Raw genomic sequence first — 27034 nt, forward strand, 5'->3', positions numbered from 1 at the left:
TGGGAAGCATGTAAATCATGGCACTTTCTAGAACATAATGGGACCTGCTCAAGGGCCTGCAGAGGATGTTTCTTGCAAACCTTGTTACCAGTTGAAGGTCTGTAGGCAGTTCAAAACGTTCTTGGTTGAGTTCAGGGCCAGTTTCAGAGCTGAACAACTGCAATATTGTTCTCAGAGTAAAGATGGCCTGACGTAGCCATAAAATATCAACATTAAATATGACATGACATTTAATTAATCCAAAGTGATGGCATCTGTAAGTGCACTACTGTAATGTTGTCATTTGCCTACACTCAGCTACAACAACTCTGTGAACACGAAACCAAAAGGCAGATAATGTTGGCGAAGTGGGGGGACAAGAAAGGGGGCTGGGGCCTTAAGGTCAAAGTTCATGACATGGCATTGACTTAGCAGGGAGCGTAGACAGAAAAGAGGGTTCGTTTTGTGCCTGAACATGTATGGGAAAGGAAGACGTTAAAAAGGCACAGCTATTGTTTTTATATCAGAATAATAATGACATTTTCATACTTATGACTCTTACATGTATTAAAATGATAATTTTTTTACATCATTTTCATATCAGGCTAACAATGAAGCTAATGAACAAAATGTCTTAGATTTGTGCATTTTCAATTTTGGCACTCGCATCAAGCGTAGTCAGACCCATACACACATACTGTACTACATTACACAATATGACGCAGAAGTTATTTTCAAATCATGTTTTATTCCTAATATTAGATGTAGATACACGAGTCAACAAACAAGTCTTTCTTGTTCATATCAGTAATGAAAAATGCTCCACAGCACACTTGCCCCCAGGTGGCGGGGTTTGGTATTACAGACAAAAAACTCAGGCTGCAGTTTTACATGAGGTGCAGTTGCAACAGCAGTAGTATTAATAGTAATATTTATAATGACTTTTATAATAGTAATAACAATAATAATAATAACAACAGAATAGTAGTGATGTTAAAAACTCATTTATAGGAATGGAATCAACGTTCTTTAATAAACAATTTGAATGGGTTTTGTAGTTGCGTTAAAATCCTGCAAGATAAACTACTACTGGATGAGGAAAAAATATTTGCTTAAAAAAACAATTCATACTTAATGTAACGCTTGGCACACCGAGGTTACACTTTGAGTAATGAGCTTTTCCCCGTTGAATTCACTGCATTAATATATTGCAATATAAATTGATATTTCAATCTGCCCAGAATGTCCCTCACCAGTGCTTAGAAATTCACATAAACTGGATCTAGATACTCTTATGTGTTCACAATGTAACTGACCATCGTACCAAACTAGAAAAAAAGGAAAAGAGGGTAAAGAAAAACTGCAAAGTTATTGTGATATAGAATAGGGAAAAAAATCAACAGCATAAATAAGAGATATGAACTGTAACCTAATGCAACACTTAGCACACAGTCCCATTAGTTAGGCTCAGGCTAAACAAATCAATAAAACTCAATAACAGAATTTTGTCTGAAGTACTGATCTACAGCTAGATCATTAATAGTGGAGCTTTAACCCTTTAGTATGGAGAACATCAAACTGATCTACAGAATGTTTCACTACAGTGACTTGAACCTCCTTCCTTTCTGATTCCCTGAAGTGAATCCCTGTTTGGAACAGAAACGTTTTGGTGACATGGCTTTTTTGGTGAGCTGGACCATGTTTAATAGGGAGTCAGCATAGTTTTCCTTCACATCAAATACAGCTGTTTACTGCGTCTTTGTGCCCACCCCTTAAATGTGTGTCCGAATAAAATGTAAAAATGAATGACATACAATAAGTACATGGCTCAATACTCCACACACCTCAGAGGAAGGGGCTTCATTGTATGACGTCAAAAAACCTCACGCTAACATTAACACACCAAGGCAAGCTTTCTCACGATCACATGAGGCTGAAAAATCTTTATCCTACAAAAATACTGATTTCATGCCACAGTGGGTACACTTGTTACCAATACATCATGCTCTTTAATAACTGCAAAAGTATATCTGAAATCCTGTCTGGCAGATTGGCATTGATCTTGCTTTTAAGGACGTTACTTAAGGTTACCAGGAGAACGTTCTCTCCTGCCCGTAAGTATCAAACCTGCAATTATACGCTGTAAAAATTTCACATTCCTCCAAGGCAGATCATTTGAAACTTGTGATGTACAAATAAATGGAACAGATTATCTCAATCGCCATGAGTGGGGGAAACTGCTAATTTGGTCCATATTAAGAATACCTCAGTAGTTTTGTTTCTTTTTTTCTTCTTAAACACATTCACAACCAGTATACCTGAAAACAACCTCTTCTGTGGATACACACAAACACACATATACACACACCTAGAAATACAGCGTCAACCTTAAGAGCATCACTGACACTAAATCCAACTTTAGCTGTAATAAAAGGTTAATCCCTGTAAAAATACATACGTGTAGGGAGAGAAAAGCATGTGCGTTTGTACGCCGTGTGTGTGAAGGGTAAAACTGATGCCTGAGAATAAACCCCAAGGAACCTATACAAGGAAACTTGGTGAACTACGTATTCATCATTCAATCAAACCAATGAGGAAATAAACGAAAGAGTTAATGCCACACCTCACAATTCTTTGTAAGTTTAATGTTGGCTTGTGCAATTGATTTTTGTGTTGTGTCTGTTTGCTTTTGAGCAAAAGTATAACCAGTCCAAACCACAGCATCACACCTCAAATGCCAATCTTCACCACAAACATTTTTCTGGTCTAAGAAAAGAATGAGAGATAAAGAGGTTATGAACTAAAGAAACAAGCCACACAATGAGAAAGCATACATCCCAAAGTATCTCTCAATGGGAAATAAAGATAAGCGAAGTTCAAAGATAAAAGATCAACTAAAAGCATTATAAATAATTTTTTGTTTACGCCTTTTCTTTTACTGGCAAGTCCCAAAAACAATTCTCTCAAAACGCATTCAACATATTCATATCAAGAAAAATGAATGAAAGAAAAAATTGGGTCAGAACAGTCACAAGTGAAAAAAGACCAACACAAACTCCCACCCCATGGTCTCTTTTTGCGTTGTTCTCTCTGAACATGACTCATACCAACTAGCCATACTTACAATTTTTTTAAATATTCAATTTTAAATGGACTAAAAAAATGCAACAGCCAATAAACAATATTAATAATAGCAACAACGATTAAATCTTTCGTTATAAGTATAACAACACCAAAAAAGGATTGTGGTCCTTCACAAAGAAAACTGAAATTAAGACGGAAAATGAAAATCAGGGGAAAAAAGACAGCACTCTTGGTGTTTGAATAACTGCAGTATGGAAAAGCTGTCTAACTCAAAGTTTAAATTATTTTGCGAAAAAGGTCAAGAGGAAACTAAGCAAACTGAAAGCTATGAGCTGAACTTTCAAGAAGCTTCTGCTGCATTGGCTATTGGTCTGGGAGCTGGTCTTGGTCAGGGACGTCACTCCCTCTTCTCCTGAGAAGACCCATTAACAGCTCAACCTGGGAATTCAATACATCACAGGCCAAATGTGGCACGACAGCTAGGAGGCGAGATTGAACAAGATCCATGTGTGAAATGAGGCCAATTTAAAAAAGGGCAAAAATGGAAAATGTACCACAACGTGACATGTGACTCCCGTTTCTAACATTTTAAGTTTCGATTGTTGACAGACTTCAATCTGTTGTTTCTCTCCTTGTGGAGATCTGTGGCATATTTGGGTGCTTATTTCTTCTTGCCAAAGAAACTGAAGCGCTTCTGGGGGTCTCTCTCTTTGCCTTCTTTGTTGCGCATGGTCACACCTCCTGCTTCGCCCGAGCTGGGAGAGATGGGTGGCATGGTCATTGCCCGACTGAGACCCCTTTGGCCAACCGGCGAACGATCGGCAGGTGTCAGCGTCGACTGGATTGCTCGAATCCATGAACTCATCTCAGCCTGCGACAAAGATTGTGTTTTCCGTTAACTTCATATAAATGTAGCATTTCCATGTTTTTTTATGTCTGTGTGAAACTCACCTCATCCTTTGCTTGGAACAAGAACTCTTTTCCATCCCCAAGCCTGTAAAAATGAAAACACTGGTTACATGCTAAGAATTTTGCAGAATAATATTGATCTTCTAGAGTACTTGTAATCTCCTAAATATAGATTATGTCCCCATCTCCTTCTCACCTAAGTTTAAATACATTTTTTTTTTTCTTGTAGTCGTGGGCAACCTCACAGACAGCCTCGCTGAGGCTGATGGGAACTTCTCCATGGTAAGGGATTCCATTAGAGGCACTCTTGTTGTCCTTATAGAAGCCCAGACTGCCTTTACGTAATACACAATATACATTCTGCCACGATCTGCCAACGCACAGGAAGAGAAGCAAATCATTTATACAATTCGTGACCACTCAAGTCATTGTCTCTTCAAAAACACTCCAATACAATTTCCTGTCTTACCTGGTGGCTGCTTTTTTGTTCTGGGATTCCATTTCCTGTTTCCTGCAGAGCATGCCCTCCATGGCTTCTGTGGCCGCATCTGCTCCTGGTCGTCCTGGCAGTGTTGCAGAAGGGTCTTGCCGTGATGCAGACTCCAGACCGCTGTCACGTCCAGGACCGTTCACAGATTCAGATTCTGATCCCTGGTTGACCAAAACATACTACACTTTAAGAAATGTTACAATAATGCCTTGTTTCTAATAACTAAAAATAGGGATCGTCACTACTGTGCTGGTCAATACAGTTTTACAAGAGTTTTGTAGTGAAATTGATGTTATACAATATTTATATTATACATTATCAGGCTACAAACTTACTTTAAACTACTCACATTTCCTCTAAATAATAAATCCAAATATATCCTAAATACTTTTAACACCTAATTTTCCTTACATCATTATATTTTTATTATTGCACATGGGTTTTTATGCTTAATTAATATTTAATCAATAACATATACTGTGCATGCACACAAAAAGCAAACAAAGAAACGAACTAAATAAAACCACCGGCATGTTCCAGCAAGGACAAACAGAGGGCAGTATGGAGAAGCTGTGGGATTGTATGTGATCATGAAAAAACACTGCCACAAAGACACTGGGACATACTTGCCTCAAAGATCTCAGTCATTTCATATTCTAAGCCAAGCAACTAAATACTATATCAGGAAAAAACAGTTGCTTAGAATGAACAGCTACTAGCCTTAGAAAAAAGTAAAATCCGATGAAACTGAAGGAAAGAAAAACAGATGCAATCTTATGTCAAAGTATTAGTAGGGAATTAGTTCAGCTGTTGTGATGCACCCAAACACGTCAATATGGAAAACTATACAAAAAAACAAGTCGAAATTTTGTTTAGAATTGGGAAACTGTATGTGATAAAGTGCATCCCAAACACTGATGTTTTTTCTCAGGCATAAGCAACAAACAAACAAAATACTGTTACAGCACATTAAAAATTACAGAACACAGAGCACAACAGCGATCCATTGACAACAATAGAAAGCAGAGCTGTGATGTTGCCCTCTAGCTGGCGTGGTATAGCTACTGTCACGCTGCCGGGCCACAGGGTTAAGCACAGGCAGCTTGAGGCAGCGATACTACACTACGGCTAAAGGCTGACTGGCGCTACAGGGTTAGTACTCACACGCTCCTGTGCCTTGTGGGGTTTAGGCACAGGCTTAGAAACTGGGTTAGACTGAGGTTTAGTCTCAGCTTTAGGTTCAGCTTTCTTGAGCTCAGATACCGATAATGACTGCAGATAAGAGACGTCACAAGAATATGTTAACATGCGATGTGTTAGAATTTGTACTTGTGTGTGTTGTTGAAATGTTCTGACATTTATAAGAACACACAAGACGACCACGAAAACATATTCATCGTTACGTTTTTTTCTCACACACACTTTTTATTCACAGACTCATGCGTTAGATTACGTTTAAGGACAGAACATTTATATTGATAAAACAGATTGAGAGGAATAAGGAAAACGATGAACATACAACAGGACACAACTGACTCGACTGTGATTTGTGTCTTGGTATGAAATTTTTATTTTGTGTCTAAATGCTAACACATTATGGATTAATTATGAATCGAGAATTTAATAGAAGTGTACATGGTGGACCATATCTGACCTGTGATGTGTCCTGGTCGCTGTATACACCATTGACTGATACTGACTGGTTCAGTGTAGTCTGGTCCAGACTCGTCCTTTAGAGAAGCAATAAAGCAGAAAAAAACACAATTATACATACATGTAAATGCAATCAAAAATTTGACGTAAGGTAAAAAAAAAAAGATAAACAATCTTGAATCAAAAACAATAAGGTCCTTCTCAAATCAGAAACCGTGGGTGGACAGAACTATACGTGCTGCGGTGAACAAACGCACTGAAGCATACAATGCTGGTCTCCTGTCGGGGAACATGAGTGAGAACAAAGCATCGTGTTATGCTCTCCACCGCGCAGTTAAAGATGGCAAACTCCGCTACAGCGAAGGAGTGGAGTCTCACTTTCAAATCAATGACTCCCGACGCATGTGGCAGGGACTGGACCATCTGTGACTTCAGTACTAAATCCTCTGCAGAGATGAGAGCAGATCCATCACTGGCTGACGAGTTAAACTCTTTCTAGGCCCGCTTTGAATGCAATCGCAGCAGCACAACTCTGCCGCTCAGCGTGTCAGAAAGCAGCAGACAGAGCAGCGATGATCAGATAATCACCGTGTGGGAGGACGAGGTTCGGAGGGCACTAAAGCGTGTGAACGTCAGGAAAGCAGCCGGGCCTGATGGTATTTCTGGCCGCGTTCTGCGGTCCTGTGCTGATCAGCTCGCCGGTCTTTTTACATCCATCTTCAATGAGTCCATTGCTACCTCCGTGGTTCCCTCCTCCTTGAAAAAAATCCGTCATCATCCCTGTGCCTAAGAACAATAAACCCTCTTGCCCTCAAGTCAACAGTCATGAAGGTCTTTGAGAGACTTGTAAAAAACAACATTTTCTCTTCTATCTGTGATACGTCGGACCCTCTTCAGTTTGCCTATCGTCCCAATAGAATTACTGAGGACACCATCTCTTAAGTCCTGCATTCTTTCCTCACGCACATTGACTGCAACAATGGGAACTATGTAAGGCTGCTATTAATTGACTACAGCTCAGCGTTCCATACTATTCCCATTAAGCTAACTTTCAAACTCCTGAATCTTGGCCTGAATCCTTCACTCTGCGATTGGATCCAAGATTTTCTCACTGGCAGACCTCAGGTAGTGAAAGGAGGCCAGTTAACCTCCAACTCCATCACCCTGAGCATAGGAGTGCCACAGGGCTGCGTCCTGAACCCCCTACTCTACTCTCTCTACAGTATACACATGACTGCGTGTCTTCTCAAAGCTCCACTACTATTATCAAATTTGCTGATGATACGGTGGTTTTGGGCCTTATTTCCAACAATAACGAGACCGCATACTTGGATAAGGTAGAGAATTTAACATATTGGAGCCAGGACAACTGTCTCTCTCTGAACGTGACCAAAACCAAAGAGCTGATTGTGGACTTCAGGAAGAGGCACCAGCAGACCTATACTCCTCTTATGATGAAAGGGACCCCTGTGGAGAGGGTGAGCAACTACAAGTACCTCGGTGTAAACATCTCTGAGGACCTGACCTGGACTTCACACATTCAGACACAGGTGAATAAAGCCAGGCAAAGACTGTACCATCTGCGACAGCTGAGGAAATTTAGGGTTTCACCAACAATCCTGAAAACTTTCTATACAGGGGCCATTGAAAGTGTTTTAACTCAGTGTGGTATGGGAACAGCTCCAGCCAAGACTGCAAAGCCCTGCAGAGAGTTGTGCGCTTAGCTGAGCGCATCTCAGCGTCTGCTCTACCATCCCTGCAGGACGTCTACCTCAAACGCTGCAAAAGCAGAGCTGCAAAAATCACAAAAGACTTCAACCACCCTGGTAACTGTCTTTTTACACTGCTGCCATCTGGCAAGCGCTTCTGTAGCCTGATGGCCAAAACAGAGAGATTTAGGAGTAGAGTTTTCCCCAGGCCATCAGGCTCCTAAACTCAGTCTCTTAACATCATTTGTCTCTTAACATCAACCTCACTCATTGTACTCTTAAGAACATTCAACATCCAATTTAGTGACATTGCTACTTGCACACAGCACTGACTGCATTATTTTTTGTTGCTGCTAAGTAACCACCTTGAGTTACTATCTGTTTGCACAGTCCTGCTCATGTTAATATGTAAAACTATACTTTAACTTTATATTATTAATATTTTCCTTTTGTGTTGTATTTTTATAATAATTGCACTGTTTTAGGAGCTGAACTGACCTTCATCTCACTGCTGGTTGTATATTCTCTATATAACTGTGTATGTGACAAATAAGAATCTTGAATCTAAACATGGCATTTGGACTGTCTATTGAAAAAAAAGAATAATATTGCCAGAAAGTCATCTTTAAAATTTAAATTAAAATTTGTTGTTTTGCTGTGCACAAAGAAAGATGGGATTTGGGAAAGAGTATACTGTACATGTACTGTATTTACCTTGCAGCCGAATCGTTAATTTCCGACGGTACTACTTCCTCCACGGGGGGAGGTGTGGGTGGTCGCCGGGCCCTCTCTTCTTCTTCCTTTCTTCTTTGAATCTCATTTTCCTCCAACTAACAGAGAAAATAATAAAAGTTACGAATGCTTTCACATTTTACAAATCCTTATTTTCTACTTGTGTCGGTATACAAACAAACCGTGGTGAGCTTCTCTAGCAGTGTAAAACGCTCTTCCCAGCCTGCTGCTAGTTTTTCGAAGGCTTCGTGGCGTTTGATAAGACTCTCAACCTCATCTACATTAGTGCCCAATTCTGCTGCCCTGACCAACGGCTCCTGGCCAGCCAGCCATGATTCAGCCATGGACGCGTCTCTGCTGAACTGTAATACTTCCAGAACTACCACACACAGAAACACAATAGAGTATAAGGAAAGGTCAAGATCATTGCTAAAACAGATGGTAAGAATATGCATCACTTTAGTTGTTTATAGTCTGAACAGCAACGTAAAACGCGTTCTTACACTGAAAGTGATGTACAGTTCCCTTAGCATGCTAAGCTCTTTAGCAGGCAGAGAAACAAGCTTACTCCTACATACTCACCAATCTGTAAATGATCCATTTTCTCTTGCCACTTCTGATTAATTTCATTGCGTTTGGCCTGAAGCTGATCCAGTTTCTCTTGAATCTAGAAATAACACATATCAAACATGAGATATTACCTCAGTGAGATGGAATGCTTAGGCATGTGGGATTCTTTTGTTAACGTGGTGGTAATATATAAATGTGTTTTGGTGTTATTTTGCACATAGCACAGAGACCGCACGTATGTGCCAGCTCTGAGACAGTCATTTATAATGATACTGTATGTAAGTGTATATATTTTAGAAGGATAGACCTCATCTGAAGCATAGTGGTTGTTGTTGATGAGGGTGCGTCCCATTTCACTGCAAGCAGTGAAGCTGTCTGCTCTAGTCTCTATCTCAGACTTAATGTCCTGATGGTTTGCAATTACCAGGCCAGCTGAAGAGACATCCCTACAACACAAAGAACAGATAAAACTTATTATAGGTACAAAGTAAAAGTAATTCTCTATTAAATTGATGCTTAAAGGTGCAGTTTGTAAAAACCGCCGCTAGAGGGTGCACGATCAAAAAAACAACAATGCAGTAGCTTGATGACGCTGTGAAGGAGCGTGGAATGATGGGATCTGTTGGCTTCAACTCCACCGCTGATGGCCATCAATCAGACGGGAATGAGAAATCATGTTAGCGGATGAGGTAAAGTTTTATAAATGTTGCGAATAATGGTGGTCCATAAATAAGTGACTGCTCGAAAAAAGCTAGTGGCTTGCTAGACACTACTTCCGCATTTGTCCATGACACTGTTGTCATGTAGTTTCTACGTCATGAAAGGCGGTAACAAAGGGTAACGCGCATATGACGCCATTGACAGGCGACTGCACAGCCCCGTGTCACTGTTTAGAATGGCGATTTTCTCACGGTTTACAAGTAGTTGGAAACATTTGAGATATTGTAAGTACTCAGCTGAACAAAACATATAACACTAGCCTAGTGGTTTTTGGATATTTTACTGCAAAATTGTTACAAACTGCACCTTTAACAATTGTACCCTTACAGAAAAGTCACATGAGTTTCACATGTGCATTAACACATGTGCTCATGTGTGAAAACATGTTAAAATCACACGTGAAACATAAGAACGTGTAATTCACATGGAACATGTTTTTGGAACACTTTTGTGTGAAACCCGTGTAAAACCCATGTAAAAACCATGGGATCACATGTGAAAAATGTGTGAAACTCATGTGACTTTTCTGTAAGGGTTACCTGTATAAATTTGTGTATCTTGTGTATGTACACTGTACAAAACATAAATGTATGCATACTGCTGTTGTTGTTTATCTTCCACACAATTTGTATGTCAATACAAATTATATGTTTGTATATGTTTGTACAGTAGTGGCCACGAGTGATGTCCACATTTTATTCAAATATATTTTAAAGATGTATTAATGCCACACTATAGAGGGTATGCATTTACGTCACTTTCCCACGTGAACATGTCGGGACACGCCCTGGGATGCTCCCCTGGGTGGCAAAACACCCAGCAAAATGGCTTCGGGTGTTCCTCGACACAGAAATGTTGCTCGGAATTGCGTTTCCTGATATTGTAACGAAGTGTTTTGCCATCCACGGGGGCGCACTCCGGCGTGCTCACTTGGTGTTCACGTGGTAAAGTGACGACACGTCCATACCCTCTATTGAACTTTTGCTCACAGCTCCCCCATGTGGTTGATAAGCGCAATTGTCTATTACAAGTGTGGTAAATAATGTTGCTGTATAAGCTGCCCCGTGGGCAATACACATGAATTTGTTGCCTAAACTGATGAAACCGGCGAACGCAGAAACGTTGTTTGGAAAATATTTCGCACACTTCCACAGGCAGTGTGCCAAATATTTGAGGCTGCTCGGGTAGCAGCGTGAGTAGAATTCGTCCAGTTAAGAGTTGTTCTACCACTGAAATAATTTTAAAGACATTATTTTAAGGTCGAAAAAACTACAAAGTAACAAGCAAATCTTGCCAGAATTTTCATTTTTGGGTGGAGTATCTGATATGCTGTAATTTGCTTTTCTGCCTAATAATTTTGTCCCATAAATACTTAGATTAGTGTTTTGTCCATTTTGTACCATACACCTCACATTTCGATTGTTTAATCGAACCTGAGGGAGCATTAGAGGCAAATACCGTTTAAATATACCCCCCAACATCACTTTTGGCCACTATGTGTACTCGTATGTACAGTATGTGTACCTCGGACTGTCATGTGACTGGATCTGTAAATTGATTCCCTCCATCCATAGCATGAGGTCTCTGACCATGTTAAAGAACCTAAACTTCTCCACCGTGTCCAAAAGGAGCAGCCGCCTGGCTTGAGTGGCGGACTGAAGACCCACCCAGGCCTCTGTAACCGCACGCTCATGACGGTGGATATCATCAGCCTTCTCTCCAGCATATGCTTTCTGCAGACGTGCCGCATCATCCTGCACCTGTGTGACCTGAAAGGATTTGACAGTACCAAAGTTAGAGACAGAAGAAGGGAGGGGGGTGAAAAAGTGACACACCCGATCTTGCTCTCTTACCTGCCCGCTGAGTGCCTGCACGTCATGCTCATAAGCCGTGTGTTGCCTCAGCAGGTGCTGGACGGTGTTCAGGTCCCGTCCAAGTTCGGCCCCCGCTAGCGTCTCCTTCTTTTCCCGTATGAGCCCCAGGGCTTCGCGGGCATCTTGATGGAAGCGGTGCAGCTCGTAAGATGCTGCCAGCATCTGTGTGCGTGTGTCGATAAGCTCCAGCAGGTCAGCCCAGGCCTCATTGAGGCCATCTTTCCACTCTGCCACGCTTGCGTTCTCCGGGTGACCAGATTCGATAAGTTCATCTGCCTGAGCGTTCACAGCATCCACACGTTCCTGACCGATTGTGCTGGTGTCCCGTGCAAACTCCCGGAACTTATCACGCAACATCTAAAGCGTCGGGGAACAGACAGAATTCAGGTTATAAAACTGTACCATTACTTATTCGTGTGCCAGGTTGTATGTAAGAGAAGATTTAGGCAGTATAAAAAGTGTTAATTTCATACCGTCACATGTTCATAATCTTGTCCGAGTTCATGAGATCCGGCGACAACCTCTCTCTCTGCGATCCACTGCTCTAAATCATCTACCTCTCTCTTCAGCTGGGTCAGTCTCAGTCTCTCCTGCAGTTTGCCTCTCCTCTCTTCTGCCAGATCTTTCAACCCTGCATAGAGTTTATCCACCTGGGCCTGCCTCATAGTGATTCTCTCACTATAAGAGAAAGAGCGAAATAATGGAATAAATGATTCTTTCATTTCCAGCACTGACTGATATGATTTGCTGTGTATCTGACGGTCCAGAGATCCCAGCATGCCTCTCACCTCTCTGGGTGTTCGCTGTTCACCATGTGTCTGCTGCTGTTGGCCAGCTGGTGGATGGTTTGGGCGTAGTCCTCCAGAGCCTGCTCCAGAATCTGGTGCTTCTTCACCATCACCAGAGCACTCTGTTCATCCTACAAAAAAACGTATTAACAATATTAGAATTAAAATATCGTAGTCAATATTTACTTAATTTTCTTGTGAGCTTTTTGTTCTTTATGCATTTTTGTATATATATGAATAAAATGTAGGTTCCTTGATTTGCTGTAGTTTCCCTTTTTGACAGTTTGCGTCTAATGTCTTAAAAGTTCTGTTTTGCTAATTTTGTACCACACACTTCATATTTTGATGGTTTAAAATAATGTACAAATATTGGTAATTTCAGTATAATGTCACATAATAATTCCTTATTGCAAAAACCTGCGAATTGTTGTAACTAACCTTTGCCTTTTCTTCTGACATCATATGAAGCTCTTGCTCTCCCATCCAGGCCTCGGCTTCAGCAGCATCTGCGTAAAACTGCTGCGCTCGGTTAGCCTCTGCTAGCCTCGCGTTTCTCTTCCCCGTCTCAGAAATCAGGAGGTCCCATGATTCCCTCAGCTCTGCCAGACGACCCTCCAGAGCAGCTTTTCTCTCCCTGTCCACATCCGACTCCTTCTCAGGGGACATGTTCCTACCATGGGCCTGGATATCATCGATACGCGGCTGATGACCCTGAATCTCCTTCTGCAGAGTCTGTGAAATGATGTGAAAACAGTCAGGCAGCAAACGTGCTTAAACAGTCCTTCCTTATACATTAAAAAACACATGGAGATATCAGTTACCTGGTTCTTTTTGATGAGCAGCTGGACAGTGGGCAGATCTTTGCCGTGGTCTGTGGACGTGGCGAGGGGCATCCTCTCCTTCACCCATAACTTTAGACAAACAACATTTAAAACGTTACTCTTAAAACCGTCTTTGATTTTATTCTTCTAACTATCCAAATGTTGCGAGGATGTGTAGTTTCAGTCATATTGGTGACTCACTATCTCATCCTCGAGGTCTCTGTTGAACTGATGTGCCTCTTTTGAAGCGAGAAGACGCTGTCGCCGCTGATTCAGAGGATCCTGCAGCTCAGAAAACCTGTCTGTAACTCTCCTCTGCTGCCCATCCACCTCCATTATCCCAGAATCCTCTTGGGCCAAAGCCAGCGCCTGTGACTGCAGAGACTGGACCTCTTTCTCACGCACCTCCATCTGATGTTCCAGCATCTGAGAGACAGATCATAGGCATTTAAAACATATTTTTTCCACAGAATAAATAAATAATACAGGATAAAAATAATTACTGTAAATGCAAACTAACCAGCTAGATTTCTGTGAAGAAATGTGATCTGTGAATATCTTAGGTGAAAGTCTTTCTACTCAGCTTCAGATTTACCTGGTGTTTTTTGAGAAGAATGTTGACAATGGTGAGATCTTTTCCGAAGTCATCACTCTGGATTTGAGAAGAGATGTTCTGGAGCCAGGAGTCCAGCGATGAGCAGCTCTGTGTGAACAGCTCAGCTCGGTTTGCATCGAACAGACACTGAGCTTTAGCTTGAGTGGTGCTCTCCAGCTCCTCCCACTGCTTCTGAAGACCACTCAGAGTCTCTGATACAGTCTGCTCCAACTCGGGCTTCTCCTTCACTAATGCCTGACCCTCCTAGGAGAACACGAAGTAAATTATAGAAAAGTATCTAAAAGTGTCAAGTACCATAGTACTACTTTGGATTTCATGGAAGTACTTTCATGGTATGCATTTCAGTACTAAGGTAATACCACTTGATACAGTGTACCACCACAGTACTTTTCTATACTATTTCTAAACATATGCATCATTCTTCATTATGAAGCATTAGAAGTGTATGCGTGTGTACCTTGTCAATCTTATCCAGCCAATCTTTATTGGATGCCAGCTCAGCCATAAACGCCTGATGCTTCTGCCACTTGCTGTGAAGATTTCTGGCCTCATCGTAGGACATGTCCTGAGCTGTCAACAACTTCTCATTTATCCAAAGAGTCAGCTAAAAGGGCAAGGGTGGAAAAAGACAACCAAATTGATCACAACATGGTCTGATTGTGGCAAAAAACTGGCAATTTGATCTGTAACTTTTCCAGGAATTAGAAAATATTGCATAACTGAAATCATGTTTTTAAAGGTTTTTAAGTTTAAGTTTAAGAAAATACAAAAAACCAATCGGTGACGTCTGGAGAACCTTTCTGTAAGTTTATCTGGGATGCAAATTTTTTCATGAGCTACACATTTCTAGTGTTAAAGAAACAGTTTGTAACTTTTTTGCAGTAAAGTATCCAAAAACCACTAGGCCAGTGTTATATACTTTGTTCAGTTAAGTACTCGCAATATCTCAAATGTTTCCAACTATTTGTAAATCTTGAGAAAATTATCATTTTAACCAGTGACACGGGGCCGTGTCTGGCAGTCGCCTGTCAATGGCGTCATATCAGCGTTACCAAAGACACTAGATGGTAAGCCTGCAACCTTAAAGGACTTTTGCCCAGATTTTCAGTCTGGACTTGTTGCAGAAAGTCTGTGCCAGTTCGCAGATTTGATCAGTTAGTGTGTTTCTATCTGAAACTTTCAAAAAGTCTGCAAGTGTATGATGTCTAGTTTAAATAGTACTGTATTCCAACCATTAGTCAAAAATCGCGGAATGCAGGAAAGCAGACTGGAGGCTGTTATATGATTGTCTGAGGTGCCTCACATGATTGGTGTAAGCCGTTACGCTTTCTCCAGACCTTGCATCTCCCTAATAACACAGTCTTTGGCGTAACCCTCGGTTTCCTCCTTTTACTGCTGTAGAAACCATGACAACACAGTCTCGTGGACAAATGTGAAAGTATTAGTTTGTAGCGTCTATCAAGCAAATGTCTTGTTTTGCGCAGTCGTTGTGGAGCACAATTATTCTTTACTGTTTGCAGCTGGTTTTGTCTACAAAGACATTTTTACAAAACAGAGACACTGATCTTGCATGCGTTTTACTAGACAGGTGAGCAACTGCTTAGATTCCTTTACTGACAGAAAACTTATGATTATTATATCGATCAACAAGGTTAGTCTTATTGTTTGAATGTCTTTTTCTTAATTTAGCATGAGTGTCATGTATATTTTAATGAAAAAGCAGTAATCGTTTATAGATCATCTGACTAAATAATAATAAGTCGATTTTATGAATGACATCTAATTCATTTTATTACACGGCTCATTTGAATGCTTGATTCTGATTGGCCAGTCGCGACATTCCAAGGGTTGTTATTTTCAAATAATAACCGCTCAAAACTAATAACACCCTGTAACCCGGATGCTGCAAATCATTTTGAGAGGGGCAGTTTAATATTACACAAAAATTAATTATAAATATGTCTTTTAATAACATATATGACATTATATTTACAAATGATTAAACCAAATTGCCTGTTCGTGACGTTTGAATGTCGTTTCTTACTTACCGAAAGTAAACGGCTTTTCCTCGCGGAAGGTCTGCATTCGGTAAAAATGAGCTAATAAAATATTTCCAATTCACATTTTATGTCCAGTTTTTTTCTCATGTGGCAAGTAGCGGTGTAATAAGCGGGATAATGTACAAGCAGCCGGCTGTTATCTCGAAATAAGCCCCTTCAGTGTGATACAAGACTGATCACCTGATCACACTGTCGGGGCTTATTTCTGCGATAACAACCGGCTGCCTGTACATTATCCCTTACATAATGAAATAAAATCACGTCATCAAACGCAACATTAATGAAACTTTATTACTTTACATCATCCATAAACGTGATTTCTTATTCACGTCTGATTGATAATTAGCGGTGGAGTTGAAGATGACAGTTCCCATTATTCCATGTTCCTTCACAGCGTCATCAAGCTACGCCGTTGTTGTTGTTTTGAACATATCTGTTTTGAATGTGTGCCCTCTAGCGACGGCTTTCACAAGCTGCGCCTTTAATGTGATAGAATTATACTTACTGTATATTATTGATCATAATGTTAATCAATAATTGTATTAAATAAATATTAATTTCAATTAACAATAATAAATGAATAATTTATTTGTATTAATTATTTAAATTATTGATAAATTAATAATAAATAAACTTATTTTATTATTGTCCTATCACGTTAATGATATATGAAGATTTTGTTTGTGAGGTGGCATTTCACAGAAAGATGCTGTGTAGGACACTATACGCCTTTTCACACTGTGCTTAACCCCGGGTTATCTTCATTCTAAACCCCGCTTTTAACCCCGGGTAAACAAATGTTTCACACTTTTTTTGAAGCGGGGTTATCCCCGCATTTTACCTGGGGTTATGAAACCCTGCTCCGAAGCAGGGTTAGCACCGCTTTTGCATTGCGGTGCCAACGTGTGCAGTGTGAAACAAAGCAGGGGTAGAATGATACGGCAAGACGCTTAGCAACGGACACCCAATCAAAAACTGAACAGCGCTTACATCATTTCACAAGCTGTGCACAGTCACAGAAACTCTGTGCGGTGTGTAAACAATCCTTTGAGTTTTTATTTATTTCAGTAAGTAACGTCTTAGGAGGCATAAAACAGCCAAAAAGGATTTACGAGGCATCATCTTTTACCGGATGTGGAACAACGAGGTATTCAGCTATTTAAAGGGACCACGTACTATTTTTATTCAGTCAGTTTGACGCTGCAGTATTTATCCAATCATGACTGTTGACACTGCAAAGATGGGTTTAGTGATGTGCAGTGTGAAACATCAGGTTATGAATACCCAGGGTTATATCTTAACCCCTAATAATTTATAAGCAGTGTGAAACAGATAACCCAGGATTCTGTTTACCTGGGGTTACGAATAACCCGGGGTTAACGATTTCAAGTGTGAAAAGCCCTTATGTATTGGAGGCAAATCCTGCCAAATTTAAATAAATAAATTAAACGATGACAATGAAAACCAGATTAGCAATTTCATTATACACAACTCCGTACACAATATGTGCCAAAATGAATTCATTTTTACACTGACAATGCGTTGTCCCTGTCAAATTGAAAAAGAAAATGCAATTGGTGATTTGACATTTCATTTTCACTAAAATCTCGAGGCAAGACTGCATGGAGGACGAAACCTGCAAAAACTATAAATAAATAAACGCGGAAATAAATACATAAATATGTGTATAAATACAATTTATAAGTAAACAAATTATTAAATGTTTGAGAAGCTAAACCCAAAGTAACAATTTTCCCTTAATCTTTCATTTATTTCTTTATGTAGTTCCGTATTCATTTTTTCCTCAACACAACATGTTACTGAGAGGACGTCAATCATGCATCGGTGGGCGGGTCTTACCAGCGCATGCGCATTAACTTCAGGCTAGATGTTGCCAAGAAGCATGAAATCTAAAGCATAAAATTGTTCCGAATACACGACAGGACGATATAAACAGACAACCCAAGCTTACAACATATACAGACAGACGATATATGGATGCCCAGACACACACAATGACACTTGCATGTCTTATGAGTGGAGCAACCTGTTCTAGCTACTGTTCTTTTCTGACTACAACAGTATCTAAAGCCTTATCATGCGTAGCTGTTAACTGACCTAATTCGTGTAAACATGCATTTACTCTATAAAAAAAAAAGCATACGCATTCATTGAACCCAAGTTGATACTCATGCGCAGTCAAACGCGCAAGACCCGCCTACTGATGCATGATCAACACCCTCTTATTAGCCTGTTGCGCCAAGGAAAAATAAATAAATGATTAAGGGGAAATGGTTATGAGTTTAGCATTTTGTTAAATATTTTTCATTTCTCCGACCATTTATTTTATTTATTTACATTATTTGTTTATCTCACCAAACATTCAATTATTTGTATACATATTTTAATAGCAATATGTGTATTTATACACATAATTATGTATTTAATTCCGCATTCATTTATTTATTGTTTTTGCAGGTTTCATCCTCCATAAGTCTGCCAATATGAAAATGAAAAGGAAAATGTGAAAAAGAAATTGCAAAAACATTTTTTACAAAGGTTTTTATTAATGTTCACGCAATAATACTGACACAATTCAAATTAAAATGTAAAGTTTGATTTTCATTTTCATTTTATTTTCTCTTATTTCATTTTCGTCTTCGTTTTCATTTTCATTTTCTGTTAACTTATCAGAGATGCAGAACACCACACTGCAACTTTTTGGTATTGCACCAGGCACAGTCATCGTGATCATTACAAAGAGCTAAGACCAAGTGCCTGACAAGGTCTACATACGTTCATTCGAATAAACGGATATGACGTTTTTGTGGGCGTTCCCAGTAATGCAGACGCTCATCCACACCCACTGATTAACATGTAATTTGCATGACTTTGAACAAGAAAACGAAAATGAAATAAAAGAGAAAATAAAAATCAAACTTTACATTTTTATTTGAATTGTGTCAGCATTATTGCGTGAACTTTAATAAAAACCTTTGTAAAAAATGTTTTTGCAATTTCTTTTTCACATTTGCCTTTTCATTTTCATATTGGCAGTCTTGCCTCGAGATTTTAGTGAAAATGAAATTTCAAATCACCAATTGCATTTTCTTTTTCAATTTGACAGGGACAACGCATTGTCAGTCTGGTTTTCATTTTCATCGTTTAATTAATTTATTTAAATTTGGAAGGATTTGCCTCCCATACTTATGACTCACTGTCTGCTATAAATATATTCTTACATATATTTTGAGGAAATAATGCAAACTAAAACAATAAAATGCATTTACGGCCAGTAAATCTGAGACTCTGTCTACAGTAGTCTTTATAATGGACATATATACAGTAGTCTTGTTCATTAGCTACAGTATGCAGCATATCTTACCTCTTGTCCATCCTGTAGGAAGTGCTGAAGCTCTCTGTTGTCCTTCAGTTTAGCAAGCAGTTCATTGGCAGCTTCCTTGTTTTTCTGTTGCCTGAGAGAAATTAACAGAGAACATGAGATTTCTGATCTGAATCTCAATGGCTTTGCCAGAATCCAGGCCTGTATTTAAAGCACATCACTGTCAGGATCAAATAACAGTGATGGATACTGAGTGCAGCTACTAAGCTTCAGTTTTGTTTCTAATCACCTCTCCTGAATGGAGTCGATCTTCTCCTGGATCTTGTCTGCATAGGTGTTGCCGTCGGATACGAGTCTTTGTCCAGACTCGACCACGCCGTTGATCTTCTCTTCACTGGCCTCCATGGTGGTGAGGAAGTCCTCATGTTTCTTTATAGCCTCTACTGCCCCTTGCAAGCTAGAAGGCATCTCTGTGTGTGACAGGACGTAGTCCTGCAGACAAAAACTTAATGTAGACTTCATTCACCAAGGAGTTCCAAAATCTACCAAAAGCCAAGTCTGTTTTTAATTGGTTACAAGCTATATCTGCATTGCATTGACCTTCCTGTTTTGGGGATTCAGTATCAGTTAACCTGATAAGTTATGCTTTCTAACACACAGCAAATTGAGAATGTTTTAAATGTACAGAATTGACAGCACACACCTGGCTGTTGAGGAAGCCTTCCGCCTGCTTTGCATCTCGCAGCAAGGTTTGGAAATCGAAGGCCTGGGCGAGGACGCAGTGACGGCTCTCCCACATTCTCCTCAGCTCGTGCCAGCCTGTGTCCAAGGCCTGAAGCCGCTGGGCTAAGAACATGTGCTGGGCATCTGTCTGACCCCGAGTCACCTAAATACAAAAATCACAAATAGATCCAACTATGTAAACATCATATACATATATACTATGTATATAATCTGAAATTGTCACTAATATAAACTCATATTTTCTTTTTCTCATATGTAAAATTGATATGAACTGACCTCAGCTCCAGTATCTCTCATCTTCTCATAGTCTTCCTTGTAGTTATCTACTTCATTCTTTATAGCCTCATGCTGCGCCAGTAGACGTTCTGCTTCCACCAGAGAGGTGGGCGTGTCCTCAGATGCTACGGTGGTCTGTGTACGAGACAGCCAGGCCTGAAAGTCATCGAGGTCTCTGAGGAAGCCCTGGAGCTTGGAGGCCTCGCCCAATGACTCCTCACGTCGTTTCATGGTGGCTCGAAGCTCCTCCCACACCTCCTGGATTTCAGCCAGACCACCCATGATCTCCTCAGCCTGCTCTGGGTGTTCAGACGCTAACCTCTCGGCCTCCGAACGCAGGTCATCCAGCTTCCCCTGTGAAAGAGAGTATAACAAAATGAGTATAACAAAGAATAAAGAGGGAATGACAGGTTAGGTTGTGCGGTTGCAGGTTGGGTTTTATGAATTAATTATAAATTAAATTTAGAAATGATAAATTATTTGAAAACAAATCTGTTATTTGATGTTTTATTTCTTCTTATTTAGTTTAAATATTGTGTCACTATCATATCATGAACTGTATTGTGCATTGTTTGAAATCTTATATTGTTGTCATATATTGTGTAACGACCACATGTCACGATGAAGTGTTTATTGTACTTTTCCTTCTCTTTGTTCATGTTGTTAATCCGCATTGATTTAAAACGTCAGGAGAGCTATGAAGAATAATCACAACAAAGCCCCACAAGAAACCACTGTGTTCATTTCACATCTAGAGGCCACTGTTGTACTCCAGAACGCTTCTTAAAACATGTTCCATTTTTGTAGATATCTGATAGTTCTGTGTTTGTCACTGATTAATCATTTAAAACCATCAACCTTGATGTAATTTGCACAATTTCGTCATTTGTTTTACCTGTATAGCCTCCAGGTCCCTCTCCATACCAGTGAGCTTGCGTTGCAGGGCCATGACTCCCGCTAGATCGTTTCCAAGGCTCTGTGTGGACTCTATGACTTTGGTCTTCTCCTTCATCCAGCTCTTGATCTCATTACACTCCAGATGATAGTTCTGGATATTCAGTGCTGAATCCATAGCTTGTTTACGCTCGTTGGCCAATTTCTGGAAGTCAGACCACCTGCAGAGGGGAGAAGTGTGTTGCGGTGTATTCATGACTAATCTGATTATAACTTCACTGTGTATTTCATCTGACTTTGTGTGCCCTTTCTGTGCGTATTTGTGTCGAGTTGGTTCTGCGTGTTGTTAATCTCTTCTTTGTTGTGGTTTCGTCTATGTACAGGCATGTGCGATGGCTCTGGCCGTGTTTAATCTGCTCTTTGTGTTGGCGAGTGTGTGACTGTACCTGTTATTGAGTTTGTCCTGTGTCTGGTTAATCTGCTCTTTGTTGCGGTTGTCTGATCCAAGCAGCTGTTGGGCCACTTGATTGACATCAGTAATGCGAGCGCCCAGAGTGTTCATCTCTGGCTCTAGAGTTTCAAACCTTCAATTGAATGAAACAACATTAATACGAATCCTCCGCAACAAAACAAAACCTATTACAAAGACTGTAAAACAAATGTGTACAATATCAATAACAGAAGTTTAGTGATCAAACAGGTCTCTCACCTCTGTTGGACCACCTCAAGATCCTCTAGTTTGGAGGGGATCTCCATGTTGTGCAGCCACTGTTCCTTTTCTCCAACCCACAGCTGGCAGGCACTAGCTTCACTAAACATGCGGTACAACGCAAGGGCTCCATCCAAGGCCTGTCGCCATGACGCCGACAACCCCTCCAACTCTTCGTAGCGCTGCTCTATTGCCGGGAGGCGGCCCTCCACCTAATAAAAATGAGATGTTTTTAACAAAAAGTCACTGTAATACAAATGTATTAAGTTCAGTTAGACCAGGGCTCAACTGTAGACATGGGCCAACTTTAGTTGGCATGTAGACAGGGGCCAGTATGACAGTGTTTTAAACCAGCTGACAGAACTATCCTCTGCCCTACTGGATACGTGCTAACAGTCAAACAATTGTTCAAATGATTTCTTAAACATGTTTTCATGTCTTACTTAAAATGTTCGGTTTTGGTAATTGGTATTATGTTATGCAAATTCTTAAAAGTATCTAGCTGACAGACATATACTGACATTGAAATTAAAGGAACAGTTCACCCAAAAATGAAAGTTCCGTCATCATCTACTCACCCTCAAGTTGATCCAAATCTGTATAAATTTCTTTGTTCTGATGAACACAGAGAAAGATATTTGGAAGAATGCTTGTAACCAAACAGTTCTTGGCCACCACTGACTACCACAGTAGGAAACATTGCTTTATAAATTTCTTTGTTCTGCTGAACACAAAAGAAGATATTTTGAAGAATGTAGGATAGCAAACAGTTCTGGGGCACTTAACTACTATTGTAATTTTTCCTACTATGGTAGTCAGTGGTGGCCAAGAACTGTTTGGTTATGAGCATTCTTCCAAATATCTTTCTCTGTGTTCATCAGAACAAAGAAATGTATACAAATTTGGAACAACTCGAGGGCGAGTAAACGATGACAGAATTTTATTTTTGGGTAAACTGTCCCTTTAAGAGTACAACAAATTTGGTGCAGTTTATAAACAAATCAGTAATTTTTTTGTAGCTTTTATTCCAAAAATGAAATCTATTAACTGTCATAGCTTTCCAGTTATTATTGCAAAGTTCATAGATAAAATATTTGTTGCAATTTTGCTTTGTAGAATTTACTTAATATATATATGCTTATATATACAGCGTACAGTTGCAGGTCAAGTAAAAATCCCCAAAATATCATTATTGTTGCACCCTTGCTGTTTTTCTAATGTGTGTTGTGTGTACCTGTGGGGACTGCGAGTATGCTGCAGGCAGCTGTGAGGCTTGTTCATGTAGTGAGTCTATGAGTGATCTGTGACTTTGAATCTCCTCCTCCACCTCCCTCTGCTTTCTGGCCAGAGTCTGCGTAGAAAACTCATCATGGCCGACCTCTTGACTAGACACCTACAAACAGAACAAATAAACAGATTTAGTATAACCAACTCGGCAACAAAGATGTACAGTATATACACAACACAATAGGGCTGTAGCACAATTATTGTTGCAATAACATAAATAAGTAGTGATTCTACCTTTACATCTTATAAGCACAGTATATAACAGAGCACAATAGAATCATACAACAAAATAGCTGACTACATAATCCATTAAACAGAGAACAGTAAATGCAACATGCTGACAACATGAGTATCAAGTTAATATAGAGGAGTATAGAGGAGCATACTGTATATGAGGTCAGTAAATCAGTAAATCAGTAAATTCAGGTATAAACCAGAGGTGGGCATATGTGCCACATGAGCAATAGCAAGAAAGCAGTATATGTATTTATTTTATTTAGCTTTACATTAAAAAATCATTTCAGCATCATTTGCACTTGTATGTTAACCCATGTCATTCAGAATGACAGAAAAAACTGAACTAAATTACCAGTCTTAGTGTTTCCAGTATCCAGGCTTCCATGTCGTTGGCGTCTGTCTGGAACTGATGGAAAGCTACAGACTCCTGCAGCCTCTGCTCACGCAACCGTGACGCCTGCAAAAGACAGAAACATACAATGCGGAATAAGACTAATATAAACGCACATTCCAGTTTAATCGTTGACTATGAGCTTTCCCCAAGCTCTTTACCTCCTCCAGATGCGCCCACTGTGCCTTTACGTCCTTGATCCTCTCGGTCACCTCAGCTGCTCCGACGTGCCCTTCATTCACCAGGATCTCTCCGCCAGCAATGCTGTTCCCCAGAGGACCGTACCGGGCTGCCATCTCGTCCTGGAAGGCCTCGTGTTTCGACAGGAGGTGAAGAGCGGAGCTCAGGTCCTTACCGTAATCTCCTCCGGAGAGGATCTGCTCCTGCTCACGGATCCAAGCGGCCTCCTCTCCAAGCTCCCACAGGAACTGCCACAGTCTTCGTGAGTCATCAAGACGGGCTCTTCGTTCTGCTGCCAGCTGGCCCAGTTCTCCATACGCTCGGCCCAGCAGATCCACCTTTTCTTCAACCAGCGCCGGGTCGCACGGCTTGTAACCTAGAAAGACATTTATTATAGGTTAATAGGTTTTATGGGATTCGATATTTGATAGAAGTTGTGGACAGATCTTGAACTTAATGGAAAACAAATAGATATCTCATAATATATGAAATTGAACTTAGCACTAAGATTAAAAAGGTGGTACCCCCTATCCCTGATGTTAATGTAAATGTGGGCGTGTCCTCACTCTGTTCGTTTGAGGTAAACCTCTTGGCTGCGCTCTGCACGGCTTTGACTCTTTCAGCCTGTGCTGATATATCAGCCTCCACAAGAGTGTGTTTCTGCAGCAGGTCCTCCACATCATGAAGGTGTTTACCATTGTCCTGAGATTGCAGACGATTCTAAACACACACACACACGCACACACACAGTATTAGACATTGAAGCAAAACGATTTTTTGCCACCCACAGTTTACTGCCACCCACCCTAAATCTGCAATTTAACACTACTCAAAAATCCAATGCTGGTCATTCTGAGTGAATCAGCACCTTCATATCTTCCATCCAATCCATGATGTATTTCATTTCCTGTAGGAGACGCTGCAGGTCTCTGTGTGCCATCAGCCTCTCCCGCCGTTCCGCAAGTAGCTCCTTCAGATACTCCCACAGCCTGAGCACATTATCCCTCCGCGCTAGCACACGTCGTACGTCATGATATCCCTCCGCCTCCAGTTCTCTGGCGACAGCTTCCACGGCGGCCACACGTTCGCCGTACGCTTGGATGTCTGTCTCGATTGCCTCGTGTTTACGAGTGGCGGCCTCCACGGCACCGAGGTCAAGACCAAAATTGTCCTAAAGATGGCGACATAGAGAGCAGATATGTTACGCATTTTACATTGAAATTTTAAAACGTTATTAAAAGTTTTTAAAACATTTGATCTACCTCACCTGTGAAACAAGCCGCTGATTTTCACTGAGCCAGGTCTCTCTCATGGCTGCTTTGCGGTCAAAACGTGCAGCCAACATCTCCAGCTTCTCCTGACGGATCAGCTCATTCCTCAGTGCCAACTCCCTCTCATGTTCCGCCTTCTCCAACCTCTCCCACGCCTTCTCAGCCAAACAGAAAACACAGCCAGCCATTAACATCAGCAGCTACGAATGGTGCAGTTTCACACCTGTGGAGTGTTTGATGTGCACATACCTTGTTGATGTCAGAGATGAGTTTTCCTTCTCTTGGCATGTAGACTTTCTGATTGTTTGCTCTCATCTTACTTTGAATGGTAAACAGCAAAACCTCCAAATTTCCCTTTTCAGTGAATCTGTCAGAGAAATCCAAAATACATTTTTAACATTGAATTCATGTTGGAAGTCAACATGAATGGCAGTCGCCAAAGTCAGCGGTGAATGACAAAAAGCAATGGCTAAATAGTTTTTTGACTAATGGTTAACATGATCGAATAGCCAGTGTGACCCAAGTCATGTAGCAGAAATCAGAGTCGTTCCGCAGAAAGAGCAAGTGCATTTTCATAATATATATATATATACACTGCGTTCCAAATTATTATGCAAATGATATCTTTCTCTGGTTTTCCTAATTTGTCGATGCAAATGACAGTCAGTATAATTTTCAAGTAATCAACAGTTAGGGTACATTTGGAATTTTATTGAACAAACCTCCCACTGACAACAGTATTTATTTAAAAAATGAAAAACTCAAAATGCACTGTTCCAAATTATTATGCACAACAGAGTCTGAAAACATTTCATAGGGTGTAAAAAACTGAAAATGGTCAATTGTTGAATTTGCAGCATTAGGAGGTCATATTTACTGAAATCAAAAGCTATTTCAATCAAAAACATCCTAACAGGGCAAGTTACATGTTAACATAGGACCCCTTCTTTGATATCACCTTCACAATTCTTGCATCCATTGAACTTGTGAGTTTTTGGATAGTTTCTGATTGAATTTCTTTGCAGGATGTCAGAATAGCCTCCCAGAGCTGCTGTTTTGATGCTAACTGCCTCCCACCATCATAGATCTTTCGCTTGAGGATGCTCCAAAGGTTCTCAATAGGGTTGAGGTCAGGGGAGGATGGTGGCCACACCATGAGTTTCTCTCCTTTTATGCCCATAGCAGCCAATGACACAGAGGTATTCTTTGCAGCATGAGATGGTGCATTGTCATGCATGAAGATGATTTTGCTACGGAAGGCATGGTTCTTCTTTTTGTACCATGGAAGAAAGTGCTCAGTCAGAAACTCTACATACCTTGCAGAGTTCATTTTCACACCTTCAGGGACCCTAAAGGGGCCCACCAGCTGTCTCCCCATGATTCCAGCCCAAAACATGACTCCGCCACCTCCTTGCTGACGTCGCAGCCTTGTTGGGACATGGTGGCCATCCACCAACCATCCACTACTCCATCCATCTGGACCATCCAGGGTTGCACGGCACTCATCAGTAAACAAGACTGTTTGAAAATTAGTCTTCATGTATGTGTGGGCCCACTGCAACCGTTTCTGCTTGTGAGCATTGGTTAGGGGTGGCCGAATAGTAGGTTTATGCACAACTGCAAGCATCTGGAGGATCCTACACCTTGAGGTTTTCGGGACTCCCGAGGCACCAGCAGCTTCAAATACCTGTTTGCTG

At 40.6% G+C, this 27034-nt stretch overlaps 1 protein-coding gene across 4 annotated transcripts in view; it reads right to left on the bottom strand.

Annotated features, from left to right (window-relative positions):
- Window positions 1-707: 707 nt before the first annotated feature.
- LOC130565635 (spectrin beta chain, non-erythrocytic 1) overlaps window positions 708-27034 on the bottom strand; it is a 94576-nt gene continuing 68249 nt past the window's right edge. For 2 of the 4 annotated variants that reach the window (XM_057352549.1, XM_057352558.1), the window contains 33 exons: window positions 25587-25704; window positions 25334-25492; window positions 24935-25237; window positions 24633-24786; window positions 24048-24442; window positions 23848-23952; window positions 23206-23364; window positions 21972-22183; window positions 21709-21846; window positions 21264-21483; window positions 20369-20722; window positions 20052-20234; window positions 19638-19840; window positions 19391-19481; window positions 14403-14549; window positions 13925-14188; window positions 13531-13755; window positions 13330-13419; window positions 12947-13240; window positions 12509-12639; window positions 12194-12398; window positions 11700-12077; window positions 11371-11615; window positions 9434-9572; window positions 9139-9223; window positions 8739-8935; window positions 8539-8654; window positions 6117-6192; window positions 5627-5734; window positions 4442-4623; window positions 4169-4342; window positions 4015-4057; window positions 708-3934 (listed from right to left, as the gene is read on the bottom strand). In XM_057352549.1, coding sequence (XP_057208532.1) covers window positions 3725-3934; window positions 4015-4057; window positions 4169-4342; window positions 4442-4623; window positions 5627-5734; window positions 6117-6192; window positions 8539-8654; window positions 8739-8935; window positions 9139-9223; window positions 9434-9572; window positions 11371-11615; window positions 11700-12077; window positions 12194-12398; window positions 12509-12639; window positions 12947-13240; window positions 13330-13419; window positions 13531-13755; window positions 13925-14188; window positions 14403-14549; window positions 19391-19481; window positions 19638-19840; window positions 20052-20234; window positions 20369-20722; window positions 21264-21483; window positions 21709-21846; window positions 21972-22183; window positions 23206-23364; window positions 23848-23952; window positions 24048-24442; window positions 24633-24786; window positions 24935-25237; window positions 25334-25492; window positions 25587-25704 — 6103 coding nt within the window. In that variant the 3' untranslated portion in view covers window positions 708-3724. The remainder of the gene's footprint in view (window positions 3935-4014; window positions 4058-4168; window positions 4343-4441; window positions 4624-5626; window positions 5735-6116; window positions 6193-8538; window positions 8655-8738; window positions 8936-9138; window positions 9224-9433; window positions 9573-11370; window positions 11616-11699; window positions 12078-12193; window positions 12399-12508; window positions 12640-12946; window positions 13241-13329; window positions 13420-13530; window positions 13756-13924; window positions 14189-14402; window positions 14550-19390; window positions 19482-19637; window positions 19841-20051; window positions 20235-20368; window positions 20723-21263; window positions 21484-21708; window positions 21847-21971; window positions 22184-23205; window positions 23365-23847; window positions 23953-24047; window positions 24443-24632; window positions 24787-24934; window positions 25238-25333; window positions 25493-25586; window positions 25705-27034) is intronic. The other 2 variants (XM_057352568.1, XM_057352576.1) reach the window with 1 other exon arrangement.

The sequence above is a fragment of the Triplophysa rosa genome, linkage group LG2 (assembly GCF_024868665.1).
Source record: "Triplophysa rosa linkage group LG2, Trosa_1v2, whole genome shotgun sequence".
Classification (NCBI taxonomy): Eukaryota; Metazoa; Chordata; class Actinopteri; order Cypriniformes; family Nemacheilidae; genus Triplophysa; species Triplophysa rosa.